Raw genomic sequence first — 16,004 nt, forward strand, 5'->3', positions numbered from 1 at the left:
AGTAAATTTAATCCTCGTCAAACATATTTTTTTTGACTTTTTTTTGTTTCAATGACTAATTTATAATTATTATTTTGATAATCAAATTTATTTATGTTTCACTAATATTCTTGTAAAACTTATTGTAGATGACCAAATTTTTTCTTCGAATACGAAATTAAATTACAATACACACAAAAAAAATAGTTTAAATTTTTTTTCTTTAAACTAAGGAATGAAAGAAAAAAACAAAATAAGAATAAGAAACTCAAATAATTATAATAAAAGAAGTCAAAAAATAATTTATGTATGAAAAAAATTAAATATACCTTGAACTTTGATAGAAGAATCATATATACCCCTAAATAATTTTTTTAAAAAAAATTACAAGTAATAAATATAAATTTAAAATTAATTTTTTAACTTTCGTTAAATGAAGGGTATATGTGAACCATTTTGTAACGACAGGGTATATGTGAGCCGTTTGTATAACGGTAAGGGCATATATGAGCCACTTTTATAACGAGGAGTATATCAGCTCTAAATGACAGACCTTTTTTCCCATAAAAAAATAATTAATCAATAGAAAATGCTATTCCAAATTCTCTCTCAAAAAGAGATTAATTACTTTACAAAGTAAGAATAATCCCCAAAATAGAAATTGTGAACAAAAGTATCAACGACATTACTACTTTTTATTTTATTTGGAGGCCACGTAGAGGGGTAAACAATTTACCCTCTTGGTTACAATGTTTCTAATTTGGTTGGCCTTTTTTGATCTTTTGATTTGGAAAACTACCCTTTAGATTTCAGATAAATTTAGTATTTCTTCTGTCTCAATTTAATTGTTCAATTGTAATTTAACTCACAATTTAAAAAAATAAAAAAAATTTAAACCTTGTAATTTTAATCATATTATATGAAAAACAAGCACTTAAGAGTTGTGTTAAATAAGGAAATTAAACAATGTTTTTTAAACATATTAAAAAGTAAAATAAGACAAATAATTTTATTCATACTTGAAAATCTACTAAATATTTAATTTCAATTACAATATTTATCTGAACTTATCATAAAAATCATAAACTTTAAATATTAAATACGCCTTGTCGGTTACTTTTTGAGCTCATCGTACGAACGTATCAAGTTGAGAACTAAAAAACAAGGACTCCTTTGTTGACCAAAAAAGAAACAAATTGCTTAAATGATTGGTAACAAACAAGTGAAGGAAATTTGTGTTGATAAGTAGGGATAAAAGAAAGAGTATTATTGATGGTCCTGTACATTTAATTATCTTTCACCTTGGACCCTTTTAGATATTTTCTACTGGAATTTCTTGATTAGAGGTCCAATTTCAACTATTTTATTTATTTATAGCAAAAAAATCTTACAAAGTTGTAAACTGTGGCTGCGGCACATTCGAACAAGCAGCTGATGCAGTATTTACAACCTATCGACTAAATGAAATGAGGCATAATCCTCACTTTTGTGCAAACTAAATGTGGTTGGGTAGTTATGTAGAGCCAATTACAAAATTTATGTATTAATAGTCATTCTATTATTATTATTATTATTATTATTAGAAGAAGGAAAAAAAAAAAAAAACAGAAGGCAATTGAGATGGTCCTAAAATTATAACCGAAAAGACTGTTGCTGGGGCCATTACTACGCACGCCGCCTGGCCTTTCGTTACTTGACAAACCCATATCCTTCTTTTTGTGATGCAGGCACGTGAAGTACAACTATATTTTTAGCCTAATATCGTCAAAACCACACTCATCTTGGGTTACTAAATTTTATTTCTGACATCTTCAGAATGAATGGGTTCAAACCAATCTCTAAGAGAAACCAATATTTGAACAGTTTGTTTTTTACAAAAACATGCTTCCATCTTAGAAATTCAAAATGTATGTCTAAACAAAACTTCGATTCTAACTTTATCTTATGTAATTTCAAATCATGATTCAAGATGCAACTTCTTGACATATAAATAATGGCGGCAAATATAGCAGAAAGATGACCATTTCCCGTGAAAAAAGTAGCACAATCAAAGGGCAACATAACTGAAAAGACGTCACAACTTACAAATAGGACCAAAAAACCGCAAATCCCTATAAATAAAGCCTGAGCAATAAGATCACACTTGCATCATCGTAAGCACTAAAACATGGAACTCTAACCAAAAACCTATAATTGGAATGACAAATTATATAAAATCAACGCATACGTACAAATGTAAGAAGCAAAACCATAATGGCTGCTAAGGGTTTTGTGATGCACCAGGACAAAAGACTCAAAACACCAACTCCACAGCATGTTGATGCTTTCCATGGTCGAAAACAATCCAACTATAACTTTTTGAATTTTTTTTTTCATCTATGAGAAAATAAGAGTACCTTTTGGATACAGGAAGTTATGATCCCTTCGGAATAACTCTTTAACTTGGTGGTTTCTTATTACCATGGTTACAACTACTGGCACCATTCATGAGCTGTCCGCAGTTGAGGCCAAACGAACATTTCAATATTTGAACTGTGTTCCAGTTGATAACCTAATGTGCAAATATGAACAACCCAATTGCTTATCATTGATACTTGTCAACTCAAAACATCTCAGTTACTGTGGAGTGATTCCCCATACACGAACACAAGCATCCTCGCCAGAACTCACTATACTGCGTTCATCAGTAAAAGCCAGTCCATATACTCCACCCAAATGAGCTCCTTTAATAGTGATTCTATGCGATGCTGGCTTGCTGATGTCATATATTATAACACATGTGTCTAGGGATCCAGTAGCTACCATTGTGTTATCAGGTGACCAATCCAGGCAATTTATTCGGGCAGTATGGTACAACATATTATTAAGTTTAACCTTTAAAACATAAAATTTTTTATTAGTTATAAAATGTAAAATATATCAAATAAGTAGACTACACAAGTAAAAGTGATGATTATTACCTCGCGAGATGCACGATCCCAGACGACAGCTTCTCGGTTCACATCTGCTGATGCAAACATGGAAACATCTGGAGAGTACCGAATAATGGTAATAGCTCCCCTGTGTTTTTCAAGGACAACCTCTTCATTGAGACTATCACCCGTGATGGAATAAAAATGAAGTTTACCATCCTGACCACCCACTATTGCTTCAGTTCCATCAGGTGAAATAACAGATGCCGTCACCGTAAATCCAAGGTTTATGGTTGACAGCACTTTTGTACCACGGAGAAGAATGACTCCAGTTTCAAACGAAACTAAAGTCACTTCAGGAGAATTAAGGGCAAGGCTTAAGTCCTTAGGCTGGGTGCCAACATCTATAGAATTTGCATCTCCACATTGATCTCCAAGCAGAGATACTCTCCAGATCTAAGTCCAATCAAGAAGAAAAAGAAATTGCATTATGGCCAACAGTTATAAGGAACTCTACTTTTGTTTGATTTGACAAAATGTCTTTGAGCATCATCTTTTTAACCCAAAGAAATAAGGAAAAGCAGGAAGACTTAGAAACCTAAAGTATCACTCACATCACACATAAAACAGGTAACGTTCTTATAAATGCCACATTATTGGTATCTACTGAAAAAAAATGACAATGAATGAGATATCATCTAATCATATTACTCATAAAATTGATGCAACTTATGTAAATTGTCAAATAGTTCTTCTATAAGATTCTTCAAACATTTAAGGTTAAATAACTCCCATGCTAGTAAACGGATAAATAGCTGACCTTAGAAGAGTGATTGTAATCTCTATACTTTCTTTCTTCTCAGAAACATTAAGGGGACACCCTCGGTTTAAATTCTAAAGCTGGCTTTAAAACAATAGAGCCTTAAGCAAGTGCTTTCTTAAAAAACAAATTCAAACAGAATGAAACGTAACCATAGAGCACTAGCTAGATCTCTAAGAGACCTTTTTCTATTCACAGGAAAGTAAATATCACAACTCACCTCCTAATATATAATATAAGAAATGAAAAAGGAGTTGTTATAACTCACCTTGTTGTCGAACGCACATGACACAAGTTCTCCTTCCACAACTGCAAAGCATTTGATTTGAGAAGTCACCTTTCGGTCTAATTTCCCACTATATCCAATGCCTTGAATCCATTTAACAATCAAACCATCATAACTGGTGGACAATATGATTTTCGGGTCACTTCTGAGGACAGCTAAGGAATTAACATTTTTCATGTGCCCAGAAAATGACACGGGAGGTTTTTCCAGATCACTTGCTGAGAATATGGAAATAGTTCCACCAAGAGAAACAGTAACAAGATGGTCATTTTGCCAGAGACACCCAACTAGCATGTCCTCAACTCCACCAGAACCAGGAGAAGCCAGTGTTTTCTTCACTTTCCCTTTTCCATCATCAGATATATCCCATACTTTTGCTGACTTATCAGCAGAGACTGTGAGCACCTGAAATTAACAAAATGTCAGACATTGTAGGTATGCTACTCAGAAGAGGAAAGATTGACAGAGCAGAATGGTAGTAGACTATGAAGCTGCAGTTTTAAATTTCCATCCAAGCTGGTTCCTTTAAGCAATCTTGATGAAAAAGATTCTGTGCATTAGGAGAAAGTATAATGTATTTTCAACCTGAGAAAGTCAGCCAGAAAAATAGTGTAGTATGGCATACTCCTAACAAATAACTTCAGTGTTCTTGGCATATTCAATTCGTGTAGCACTCTCAAGAGAATAAATTACAATCCAGCACAACAGGGAAATAAATGGAAATGAACTAGCATGGAGATCCAACAATCACCTGTTTACTATCGGGACTCCAACTAACAGCATATATACTTCCTTGATGACCACCCTCAGATGACAGCTCTCCAATTATATCTCCTGTTTTGGCATCATAAATAATGCCCTTCTTGTCCGAGCTTACACTGATAAGTTTGCTTCCGTCTGGAGAGAACCTCAAACAATTGACAAAATTTGAATGCTCCCTGTAGGTCCAAGGCAAAAGGACACTTAAATCACAACCATTCCGAACGAGTTATTTATGACGCAACCATACTCATATTACATTAGATGGCCAGATGGATTGTTAAAAGAACATATCGGAAGTCTCTGAACTCGGACTAGAACTATAACTACTGGTTTTTTATTTCCTTATTTCTAGCAGGCAGTTTACAAAAGGTGAAAACCACATTGCAACAGGAACGGTAAAAGGTAAATATATGGGTGTATATGTACCATGCATGATGCAAGCTCTAAAAATCTCAACTGCAAGAATGGATTTATCATGTACACCAAAATGAACTCTCTCAAAGGTCTTCCGCCTGGCCTTGAAAAGCTGTGTCACTTGGACTCTCCAAAAACGTTGCCGCATCCGTGCCGGATTCTCCAATAATACACTATTTTTGGAGTATACAACACGCAATCGTCAATATTTTTGAAGAGTCGTGGCGACATAGTTGAAAAGTGCTTTATTTTTAGAGAAAGACAGGTCCTAATGTTCTTTTAAATTGTCAATCTTCTCTCTCAAGTTTACTGTTTTACTGATTACTATTCGTTTATGAACAGATGGTTTCTCTCTGCTCGCTTTGGACAAACATTTTGGAGAAAACAATAACCATATATTGATATTGATACAAAAAAGAGAATGGGAGACACTTGTTCTAATTCAACATAACAGAAAGGATAAGGAACCTGTGAGACAGCTTGAATTTAAATGGTGGTCCTTCATAAAAGTTCATTAAGAAGTCTTCGCCGCAAGTGGCTATGCGGAATGGTCTTGTGGGTTTAAAAGCGCAACTCAAAACTCTCCTTGAATGGCCATCAAATTCACCCACATTTGTTCCTGAGTCCCACCTGCCCAAGACAGTTCATCAAACAAGGATAATAGATATGCAAGTATGCACAGATAGCAATCTTAGTACATGAAATACAAATAGGGGCATTTAAAATGAGCTGAAATGCGTTCTAGACTAGAAAGAAAAGAAGCACATGTACAAATTCCTTCTCCGCGATGTTCATTATTAGTTTCACACATGGTTCTTTCTTCATTCAACTTTACATTATGCCCTAGCAACCTCCCTCAACAATATACAGCATTATTAGTTTCACTCATGGTTCTTTCTTCATTCAACTTTAAATTATGCCCAAGCAACCTGCCTCAACAATATACGAGCTTGGTGTGAAATCTCTGAGATTGTTCACATCTTCCAGCTATTGTCTTCAAGTATCTCTGATAACCACAATATAGAAGCCCTCTTTTGGATGCTCAATATAATAGCCCTTCCAAATTTTCTTCTTTTAGTCTCCATGCTAGTCTACAACATCTGATGCTACGGTAAGGTGACAGCTTTAAAAATTTAAGGTTGCTTTAGTAAAATTAACTATAAGAGCTATAGGATCAAAAGTACAGTAATATCATATACAGCTATCAGTAAAGTGATTTTCTTCGGGAGCAGTACTTTCAGCTAAATTTATTACCCAGATTGAATAACTGTGTCCTAACTTTTTAATATTACACTGCTTTGAAAGGTAAGGCTTCTGTTTTTAATTGTTTCTAGTTAAGCTGTCCATGGTGAAATTTAACACGTTTTAAGGAAGCATCTGGATAAGAATGGTATTGAACTAACTTACCAAAATAAAGAAGAGAATCTGGAAGTGTGCCAACTGTCCTCTAAGGGATCTAAAGTCAAATTGATAGAAATTTCTGTCCATCAAAAAAATGGTAACAAATTTTCATCAATTCGGAAGAAGGTGATTTCTTCGAATCACATATTTATCTTTTATGATATTAAAAAGGAATCCCGGTGCACGAAGAATGTTGTGTTCTCGCAGGGTTTAGGGCAGGAGGCACCCCAAGGGATGTAATGTAGGCAGCCAATCCACAAGCATCAATGATTGTACCGTAGATGATACGTGTGACCTATAGGTTGGAGACAACTTTAACCTTGTCCAAAGGCACCCCTTCATGATGACATTACTGATCAGAATTTTCAAGAACGTTATTATTTCTTGGTTTAAAAGAAAGCTCTGGTTGAGACTGCATTCATTTATTTATATTCAACTTGATACGTGGGAAGGGCTTACTCTACAAATGGCTTGGCTTGGTCTTGTTCCCTTCTTGCACTAGTCCTCCCCATTAAAAGGAACAATAGAGAATCTCAAGAACATTTCCAAGCGTCTACCTTCACGGGAGCAATTGGAAAAAATGGAGTATTTAAGTCTTTTACTACCTTCCATTCAGCTGATAAAAGTTGTTATAGACAATACATATGTAGAAAGCCTATTTGGTTCCAGTAGTTACTTTACTAGATTTTTCTTCTTTTTCCTTTCTATAATGGAGATAGTTGCATGTAATGACAACCATATCATTAAAAGCTAGTGGTAAGAATGTGTTTCGTTCTAGTGCTTGCAAAGCACAATGTTTAGACATATAACATGCTGCATATACGTCAAATGGGTTGGCAGAGATCATATTTCTGATCCAAATCCACCTAGAATATATACCTATCAGCATCAAAACAATCCCGGGCATTTACCTTTTGCTTGTTTAGAATAAAAGTTAAAGTCAAGTCAACTGGAAGTAGAAATTCCAGCCTAATCATTAAGAAGTAGTATTATAGTTTGAAAGGAAAGGAAACAAATTAGCTCAATCTCAGAGGATCTGGAGTGAGCTTCGCAAAGCATATCACACGCCAGATACAGCAGAAAATCAACTATAAATACATTCATTAGGACTTACCCTACGCCTGTATTTACCGAAATCAATAAACACGATCATCATTTTGCACCAACAACAGAAAATAGCAACAGAAAAGAAATATTAACAGAAAGAAAGAAGAAGGAAAAGGGGAAACTAACATGAAGGCACGAACAAGTGATTTTCCCTTGCCATCACCACAAGCAACAATGCGCATTCCATCAGGAGACCATTGAAGGTCATCGATCCGACCCGATAGTACCCGAAACTCTTTCTTAAGAACGAAGTCATTATGGGTCCCCCAGATCCGAACAGTACCTGAAACATCAGCAGAAGCGATCCATTCACCATTAGGAGAATAACGAGCGACTGTAGCCTGATAAGCATGCTCCCCGTAAACTGCAACTTGGAGCGGGCGGTCGAGATACCGGATAATAACGGATCGGCCATTACAATAAAGGATAGAGTTGGATTTGGGGTCACCCGAAATGAGAATACCGCGACCTCGTTCGGTAGAAGGTATACAAGCGTAAGTTTCTTTGAGGTCAGCCATGGAGATTTGTTGTGTTTATGGAGAAAAAGTGAGAAATGATGAAAAATTAGGGGAAAACTAATTTTGTGAACTGTACAACTGCTTTTAGCTCTCCACTTTTTTCGATTATCTGACCGTGCCAGCACGTTCTTCTTGAATGACACGTGCTCTATTATTATTGGGTATGTTCTTTTCTTTTTAAAGACATAATTATTGTTATTTACTTTTTTTTTTAGAAATTGTAAATAATGAAGGAGATCTTGCAGAAGAAGTGAATTCAAAAAAGAAAAAAATTAAGTACACATAATATACAAAATATCTACGTAGCTATTATGGGTAGAAAAATGGTTAAATGAATCTTTTCCACGTAGATTAGTGGATTCACTTAGTAGTTCAGGTCTTATATTTTTGATAGGGTATAAGATGTTCTGGCAGCGTAAGATAAATCGATGTATTATCACTATAGCTCTTAAGTGATATTTGTCGGTTAGAAAAACTTTACAGAAGTAATTGCATGGTTCCTCAAGGGGTTCTGCTTAATGTGAATGGGATACGAGACTTCATTCATGTCTTGTACAAGTCGACTTTGAGAAGGAGTTGACATCATGTTTTAAACAGTTTTCTTTTTTCGTTATATTGCACTTGTTTTAAAGTGCTTTATAGTGAAATGTGTTCAGTTAAATATTCATGAGTTGAAAAGAGTCAAGATAAGAGTTTCTTTCAAAATCTTTTCGAGCCTATGTTGTATTTAATATTCCAACTCGCATACTCGTACATTCAATGTACTGATGTCAGTTGGACTGCATCATCTTGCAGCGCACTGTTGATCCGTAGTGATTATGTTCTTCATTTTAGAAGAGGAAAAAAACGGATGAAGTCGAGTCGATGGGTTTTTCGTGGAGCTAGTATGATAATTTTACACTAAAAATATATACGTCTAAATAGTATATATATTTCAACGTGTATTAGGTAACTGTCGCATTGAAAATTATACTATTTCTTTTTATGTATTATTACTTAGTGTCATATTAGTGATCTGATACTAAGCAAGAGATAGTGTAAAAAGCTATATGAGTTAAACTTGTAAAAGAACGATCAAACCCATCGAAGAATATAATTGAACCAACGTACTTAAACACGTCAATATATATATAGTTGTCATAATAATACATCGACCAAACAGCTAGCAAAACATAAATTTTACGTACAAAGATCATACATTTAACAATTCAAACTTAGAGTGATTGGCTAAATAATAAATGTCAAACACAAAACACATGAATAAAAATTCACGAATAATAATATTAATTAACGATATTCACACATGATATATATAAATATAGTCCATAATCAACTGGTACGCAAAGATCAAGTCAGTGTGCAAACACCGGAGTACACAAATGAGCCCTTGCTACCGTGGCTGCAAAATTCCTTGCATTGGTGCGTTTTGTCGGAACAACACCAGTATGTACCTGTGTATCCCAATTGGTGGACGTGGCTCAACATATTCCAACACCTCCTTAAAAGCAATTTGTATAATGTCCATATTTTACGTTAATTATCGATGACACTTATTAAAATCCTAATTAACTAATTAATGTATCAATATTTTGATTTATGTGTTTACGATAAAAAAGCAAGTGAGAGATATGAGCGGAGGAAATTTATATTACTGTCAAGAAGATGGTTCATATCAAATTAAACTATTGCACTCTTAAAGTTTGAACGGTATCATCATGGGCAGATTTAGGTACAGTCGATGTGTCACGGGACCTCCATTGAAATTTTTTACTAAATATATCTATATAAAAAAATTACTAAGAAATCACTTAAAAAATAAAATAATTAAAAAGATGATTATATCTGAACAATACTATCTCAAGTGGATGAGGCGCCACATTTGAAGTATTACATCCTGCGTTCAATTCCTAGTGGCAATAAGTTTAATTCATTTAAAAACTTATAGATACACTTTAATTCATTCAAATCTAACTTTCTCTTTTTTAAAATTAAAATAAAATTTGAAATTGGTAATAAAAATAGGATGGACTCCTTAAATCGTTTTATTTTTGATTTGTGAGTTTCTTCAATTTTCTTTCCGTTCTTGTTCATCAATCATTGTTATTTGGCATCTCAAATCTCTCTGTATCATGTAAGTATTTTTTGATATTCTATTTTTAATTATTATGTGCTTGAATTATTATTTTTGTTTGTTCATAATAATAATTTATTTTTCTATTGTCGTGTTACAATGAAACAATTTCGAATTCATAAAATTGATCACAATTGTCCGCAATCGTCTATTATTTGATTTGCAGATTACATCACAATAAGTTTAATTCATTTAAAAACTTATAGATCCACTTTAATTCATTCAAATCTAACTTTCTCTTTTTTTAAATTAAAAATAAAATTCGAAATTGGTAATAAAAATAGGATGGACTCCTTAAATCCTTATATTTGTGATTTGTGAGTTTCTTCAATTTTCTTTCCGTTTATCAATCATTGTTATTTGGCATCTCAAATCTCTCTGCATCGTGTAAGTATTTTTTGCTTTTCTGTTTTTAATTATTATGTAATTGAATTATTATTTTTATTTGTACATAATAAATTTTTTGCTATTCTATTTTTAATTATTATGTAATTGAATTATTATTTTTATTTGTACATAATAATAATTTTATTTTTTAATTGTCGTGTTACAATGAAACAATTTAGAAGTCATACAATTGATCACAATTGTCCGCAATCCTCTATTATTTGATCATCATTTACTAATTGTGCAGATTACATCACAGTAATCTAAATTTAATGGAGAATTTAAATTTAATACAGATGAACAACTCAAGTTTCAACTTACTTGGAAGAACAAGTCAATTAGTCAAAAAAAAGGAATTGACTTAGGTTCATTGTCGATTGATTTTTATTTATTAAAGATGTTAATCGTATTTATTTGTAATACAATTGGTTGAAAAATGTTAGTGTAAAATTTTATTAAATAATATCAATATGTGAATGGTTTAATTTAAAATTTTGAAATATTATTTAAATTTAAAGGTAATTTTTTAAAATTTAACTATCAATGGCGTTCCCTGATTTTTGAAGGCAAAAAAAGAAGGCCGTCGGGACATGTTTTGAATTTGTTCAATGTTAAAATGGATGTCAAATGATTTTTGTTGTAAGAGCAAATTTTTTTTATGACATGGCAGAATTCATTGCGAATTTAGTCAAATAAAATTCATCAACATATCAGAAAATATGGTGAACACAAATAAATATAATCTATAGTGAAACTTTATTGAAATAGTTGTAATTGTATTCGTTAAAAAAATAGCTTAACAAAATTACTGTAACTTACCCGGCATATATAATTATATATCAATAATACTTTAGATTTAATCATAATAATTAAATAACAAAAAAGAAAAATTGCATCTCAAATATATTTGTTAAGTAGATTACACAAAGAAAAACATTACAAATTAAGCTTCTAAACTAGTTCTTCTCCAATGAGTTTTGATTCGTGGAAAAAACATGAACTTATATATGCTATGAAAAAAAATATTAAAACAAAAAATATACATAAAGCATGAACGATGCCAACCCAATAAATTACATTTATTGAATGACCGAAAACTCCTATCCACGCTAACAATGAATAAAGTCCTAGCATACCAAAAAGAAACATTAAACAATCATATAAATATATTCCATTCTCGTCATTGTTAAGAATTTGACAACATCTTGAATTTTTCACTTCCACATCTGTCATTAAACTTTCAAAATCTCTCTCTCGAATATATCGCTCTTAATTGTCTAATTGGTAGGAATATATATTACATATATAGATTACCGTAGAAGGAAAATCCTAATTCTATTCCTATTAGAATTAAATAAAAATATACATAATTTATATAGTGATTATTTTTCTTATACATCGTACCAAAACGTGTAACCTAATCAGAGCTGAAGATGGATTGATTTTCCCAAACAGATATGGAACCTCTTAGGCTAAAAGCCCATTTATTGAAGTATTATGAAGATTAGTATCGAAGGATCAAATAGAAGTAACCCGGCCCATATAATGCATGGGCTCATTTGCGTGCAATTCGAAATGTATAATTAGGAATTGGCAATATAAACTACTTTAGAGAATTTTAATAAAGTGAAATACAATGTACAATCCTTGTTTAAGTATATTAATCATATTAAATTTTAACCATTTTCTATTTGTAATCATCAAAGATATGTGGATTGATCTTATATATTTGATGTAAGTATACTTGTATATATACCCTTTTCCTCTCTTAAAATTGATTGTATTAATCATTTTTTAAAAAGAAAAAAAAATGTATGAAGTTGCGCCGATGAATTTTCCGAGGAGCTAGTATTGTAATATTTACACTAAAAAGGAAAAGAAGTAATATATCTTAAATAATGGATATATTTTAACGTGTAATAGGAAACTGTTGCATTAGTTAGTATCATTTTAAAGTGATACGATACAAAGCAAATGATAGTGTAAAAGCTATATACGATCAACTCAACTCATAAAAAACGGCCAAAGCAATGTGATACTAAGCAAATAACAGTGTAAAAAGCTATATGAGTTAAACCCGTAAAATAACAACCAAACCCATCAATGACCTCATGAAAAAGAATATAATAAAATAAACGTACTTAAACACATCAATATATATATATATATATATGGTTTAGTCATAACAATACATCGACCAAACTGCTAGCAAACATAAATTCTAGTATTCTACGGTTCTTTAACATTTTAAACTTAAGAGTAATTGGCTAAATAATAAGTGCCAAACTCAAAACACACATTAAAATTCACCGACAGTAATATTAATTAACGATATTCACACACATATATAGGCTATCGTCGCTCACTTAGCGCTTTCGATTTGCTGGTTCCTTGTGAGCATTGAAATAAACCGTTGCAACTGGAACGCCAAGATCAAGCTGGTGTGCAAACATCCGAGTACAGAAATGAGCTCTTGCTACTGGTGCCTGAAAAATTTCCTGCATCGGCGCGGTTTGTCGGAACAACACCAGTATGTACCGGTGTATCCCAACTGGTGGACGTGGCCCAACATATCCCAATACCTCCTTACCTGCAATTTATATAATACCCATATTTTACGTTAATCATCGATGGTACGACTTGGAGTCATGATCAAACATATCTAAATTTCGATTTAATTGTTTGCGGTAAAAAGGGAAGGGGTGATTTATATTTTACTCTTAAACTATAGCACACTTAAAGTTTGGATGATGTCAAATAAATTGAAACACAGGAAAAATATTTTATTTATTTTTCAGAATTGATCTAATATTATCTGACACAGAAGGGTTCACTCAGTTATTTATCAAAAGGATATAGAGATGACAAGTGGCATGAAAAATGCTTACTAGGCTAACTCCAGCTGTACTTCTCGCTCTAGAACGTACTTGTATGACAATTTAGACAAAAAAAAACGAAATATATTCTTTAGATAATTTTTGTTATTTTCATCTCTTCATCAAAAGTTCTCTTCTTCTCGATCGATTTTTTATGTGAAGAAGTGATGATCATTAATGGATGAAATTATGCTTACTCTGAATCATTTATGTTTGTTAGAATTAAACTACTAGAAAACAAAAAATTAGTGACAGCCGAAATTTTATTAAAATCTCATGTTAATCTCATTTAACGAGATGAACTAGTTAAGAGCTATTTAGCAACGAATTAACTGAAATTACCGACAAATTTTTTAATTAAAACAAAGAATTAGTGACAGATAAAATTTTATTGCTAAATAATTAAAATCTCATGTTAATATCATATAACGAGATGAACTAGTTAAGAGTTATTTAGCAACGAATTAACTGAAATTACCGACAAATTTTTTAACTAAAATAAAAAATTAGTGACAGATGAAATTTTATTGCTAAATAATTAAAATCTCATTTAATGACATGGACTAGTTAGGAGCTATTTAGTGACGGATTAACTAATTTTTAGTAACGAATTAACTGAAATTACTGACTAATTTCATGTTTCATTATAGTAGTGTGAAACCATTTCAATGTAGCTATGAAATTAATATATAATATTTAAAGAGATATACCTCGAGCAACGTTGCTGCACCCAGGTATGTCTGTCACAATCCTGAAACAAAGCCAAAAACGTATTTATATATTATAATAGATGTAATTAAACATGTAAACAAAGAAAAATTAATAATCAACAAAGTAATTTTTATTAATTAATAAAAACATGATAATATGTTTTAATTTATTTGCTTGGAATGACGAATAAATACACACCAATGCACCCACTCTCTCATAGTTGGTTCACTTGGACTTGGAGCATCAGGGTCCGTCATAACCTATATATAAAATACAGAACCATCCATGCAAATGGATGTATTAGAATTTAACCTATATACACTGACAGTTACAGTTACAAATTATGTAACGATTAATTACCAGAGTGTAAAATTCATCAGGTTGTCCACCAATGGTGATTTTAGGAGGTTCAGTAGCAATAGATGGTTTGATATCACAACCATTAGTGACATGTTTGTTAGCATAATGGACAGACATAGTTACACTAGGCACAAACATGTCAACTACATCACCAATCACTCTTCCAACCACAAGAGGATCAACTTTTCCACCCATTATTATGTTTTTTTTTTGTTTCAAATTAAATGCATTGGGGTTTTATTTATATAGACAAAAAATATGGTAACCTACGTACGTTTTGAACATGCATAGGTTAATAGAAAGACAAGGCAACACGTGTCAAGTTTTAAACTAATATTCAATTATAATTTCTTGTAAAATGTAGACACGTGGTTTTAGTTGTTAGTAAGAGGAAAATCTGTCATCAGTTACATATTGAAAGACAATGGAAATGGAAGCAACAGCTAAAAAGTGAGTAATACAAAGAATTGAAAGGCCATATTTAATGGAGTTGCCTCCATGTTTTACATGCATATAGGCTTACTTTCTTCTTTTTTAGTTTTGTTGTTTCCCTAGAATCCCCATACTTGTTACTACTAATAATGTTGTACCTAAACTGTGCAAGGATTCCCTCATTAAAGTGAACGTTAACATCCCCATTTAACTCCTTTCACTAAAAAGATCACTACTACTTTAGTTCTCTTTTTTGTTTCTCGTCCGCGCATATTGGAGCTCCGATTAAATTTGAACAACGCATTGTAGAGTTCTTTCACGTGGTGCTTTTAACAAGATTTTATTCGTATCTAAGGCTCGAATTTGAGACCTCTAGTTAAAGGTGAAACACTCTCATCAGTACACCACAATGCATATTGGTTTTTGATTCTCTTTTTCGGTGTGTTCAATGTATAAATATAATAAGTATATAGTTTGATTTTAACGGGGAGATTACAATTCGAGTGGCCTAGTTCAGTCGTATAACTTAAACCCATACGAAGTAATCATAACCGTTCATTTAACGTAGTACGTTTTTGAAAACTATACAATAAAAAAAAAGTAGTGTAACTTTCGCTTATAGCAAACAAAAAAACTATATTTGTATGCTGTAGCAAAGTTGACATAATTGCGCTCCATAGCAAATATATAAATGTGTAATTCGTTATACATATACAATTGTATATGATTCGCTGATCTATTTCGCTACAATTGTATAATTCGCTGGCCTATTTCGCTGCAATATCTGTATAAAATTTGCATTTGTATACAATTGAATTGAAGTAAAATGTTTGTCTATTGTATGACTATAAGTGTATAGGAAGAAAATATATGTTTTTGCATGTGTACATACAATGTTCTCTCGCTTT

General features: G+C 32.2%; 2 protein-coding genes across 3 annotated transcripts; both read right to left on the reverse strand.

The window, feature by feature from the left end:
* Positions 1–1,985: 1,985 nt before the first annotated feature.
* On the reverse strand, positions 1,986–8,271 carry LOC107014336 (actin-interacting protein 1-2). The gene is made up of 6 exons (XM_015214204.2): positions 7,808–8,271; positions 5,642–5,803; positions 4,749–4,935; positions 3,980–4,402; positions 2,940–3,347; positions 1,986–2,853 (listed from the first exon to the last, which is right to left on the reverse strand). Exons 1-6 carry the CDS (start codon positions 8,197–8,199, stop codon positions 2,596–2,598), a joined length of 1,830 nt encoding a protein of 609 aa, XP_015069690.1. The 5' UTR covers positions 8,200–8,271; the 3' UTR covers positions 1,986–2,595.
* A 4,563-nt stretch (positions 8,272–12,834) lies between these two features.
* Positions 12,835–14,889, reverse strand: LOC107015279 (protein MOTHER of FT and TFL1). 2 transcript variants are annotated; one of them, XM_027915821.1, is made up of 4 exons: positions 14,665–14,889; positions 14,515–14,564; positions 14,304–14,344; positions 12,835–13,307 (listed from the first exon to the last, which is right to left on the reverse strand). In XM_027915821.1, exons 1-4 carry the CDS (start codon positions 14,857–14,859, stop codon positions 13,084–13,086), a joined length of 510 nt encoding a protein of 169 aa, XP_027771622.1. In that variant the 5' UTR covers positions 14,860–14,889; the 3' UTR covers positions 12,835–13,083. The 2 variants fall into 2 exon arrangements, with proteins under 2 accessions (XP_027771622.1, XP_015070983.1); XM_015215497.2 differs by having other exon boundaries at positions 14,503–14,564; positions 14,665–14,888.
* Between the last annotated feature and the right edge of the window lie 1,115 nt (positions 14,890–16,004).

Source organism: Solanum pennellii, chromosome 3 (genome assembly GCF_001406875.1).
Source record: "Solanum pennellii chromosome 3, SPENNV200".
Classification (NCBI taxonomy): Eukaryota; Viridiplantae; Streptophyta; class Magnoliopsida; order Solanales; family Solanaceae; genus Solanum; species Solanum pennellii.

What these genes read in the sequence shown, in the direction of transcription:
- LOC107014336 (XM_015214204.2), bottom strand. Translation starts at nt 8,199, where the DNA reads ATGGCTGACCTCAAAGAAACTTACGCTTGTATACCTTCTACCGAACGA. An exon ending in GGAGTCCCGATAGTAAACAG is followed by an intron (nt 4,403 to 4,748) that starts GTGATTGTTGGA and finishes TGTTAATTTCAG; the next exon opens with GTGCTCACAGTCTCTGCTGA. An exon ending in CATGTGCGTTCGACAACAAG is followed by an intron (nt 3,348 to 3,979) that starts GTGAGTTATAAC and finishes GATTGGACTTAG; the next exon opens with ATCTGGAGAGTATCTCTGCT.
- LOC107015279 (XM_015215497.2), bottom strand. Translation starts at nt 14,859, where the DNA reads ATGGGTGGAAAAGTTGATCCTCTTGTGGTTGGAAGAGTGATTGGTGAT. An exon ending in CTGATGAATTTTACACTCTG is followed by an intron (nt 14,565 to 14,664) that starts GTAATTAATCGT and finishes TTTTATATATAG; the next exon opens with GTTATGACGGACCCTGATGC. An exon ending in GTGCAGCAACGTTGCTCGAG is followed by an intron (nt 13,308 to 14,303) that starts GTATATCTCTTT and finishes TATAAATTGCAG; the next exon opens with GTAAGGAGGTATTGGGATAT.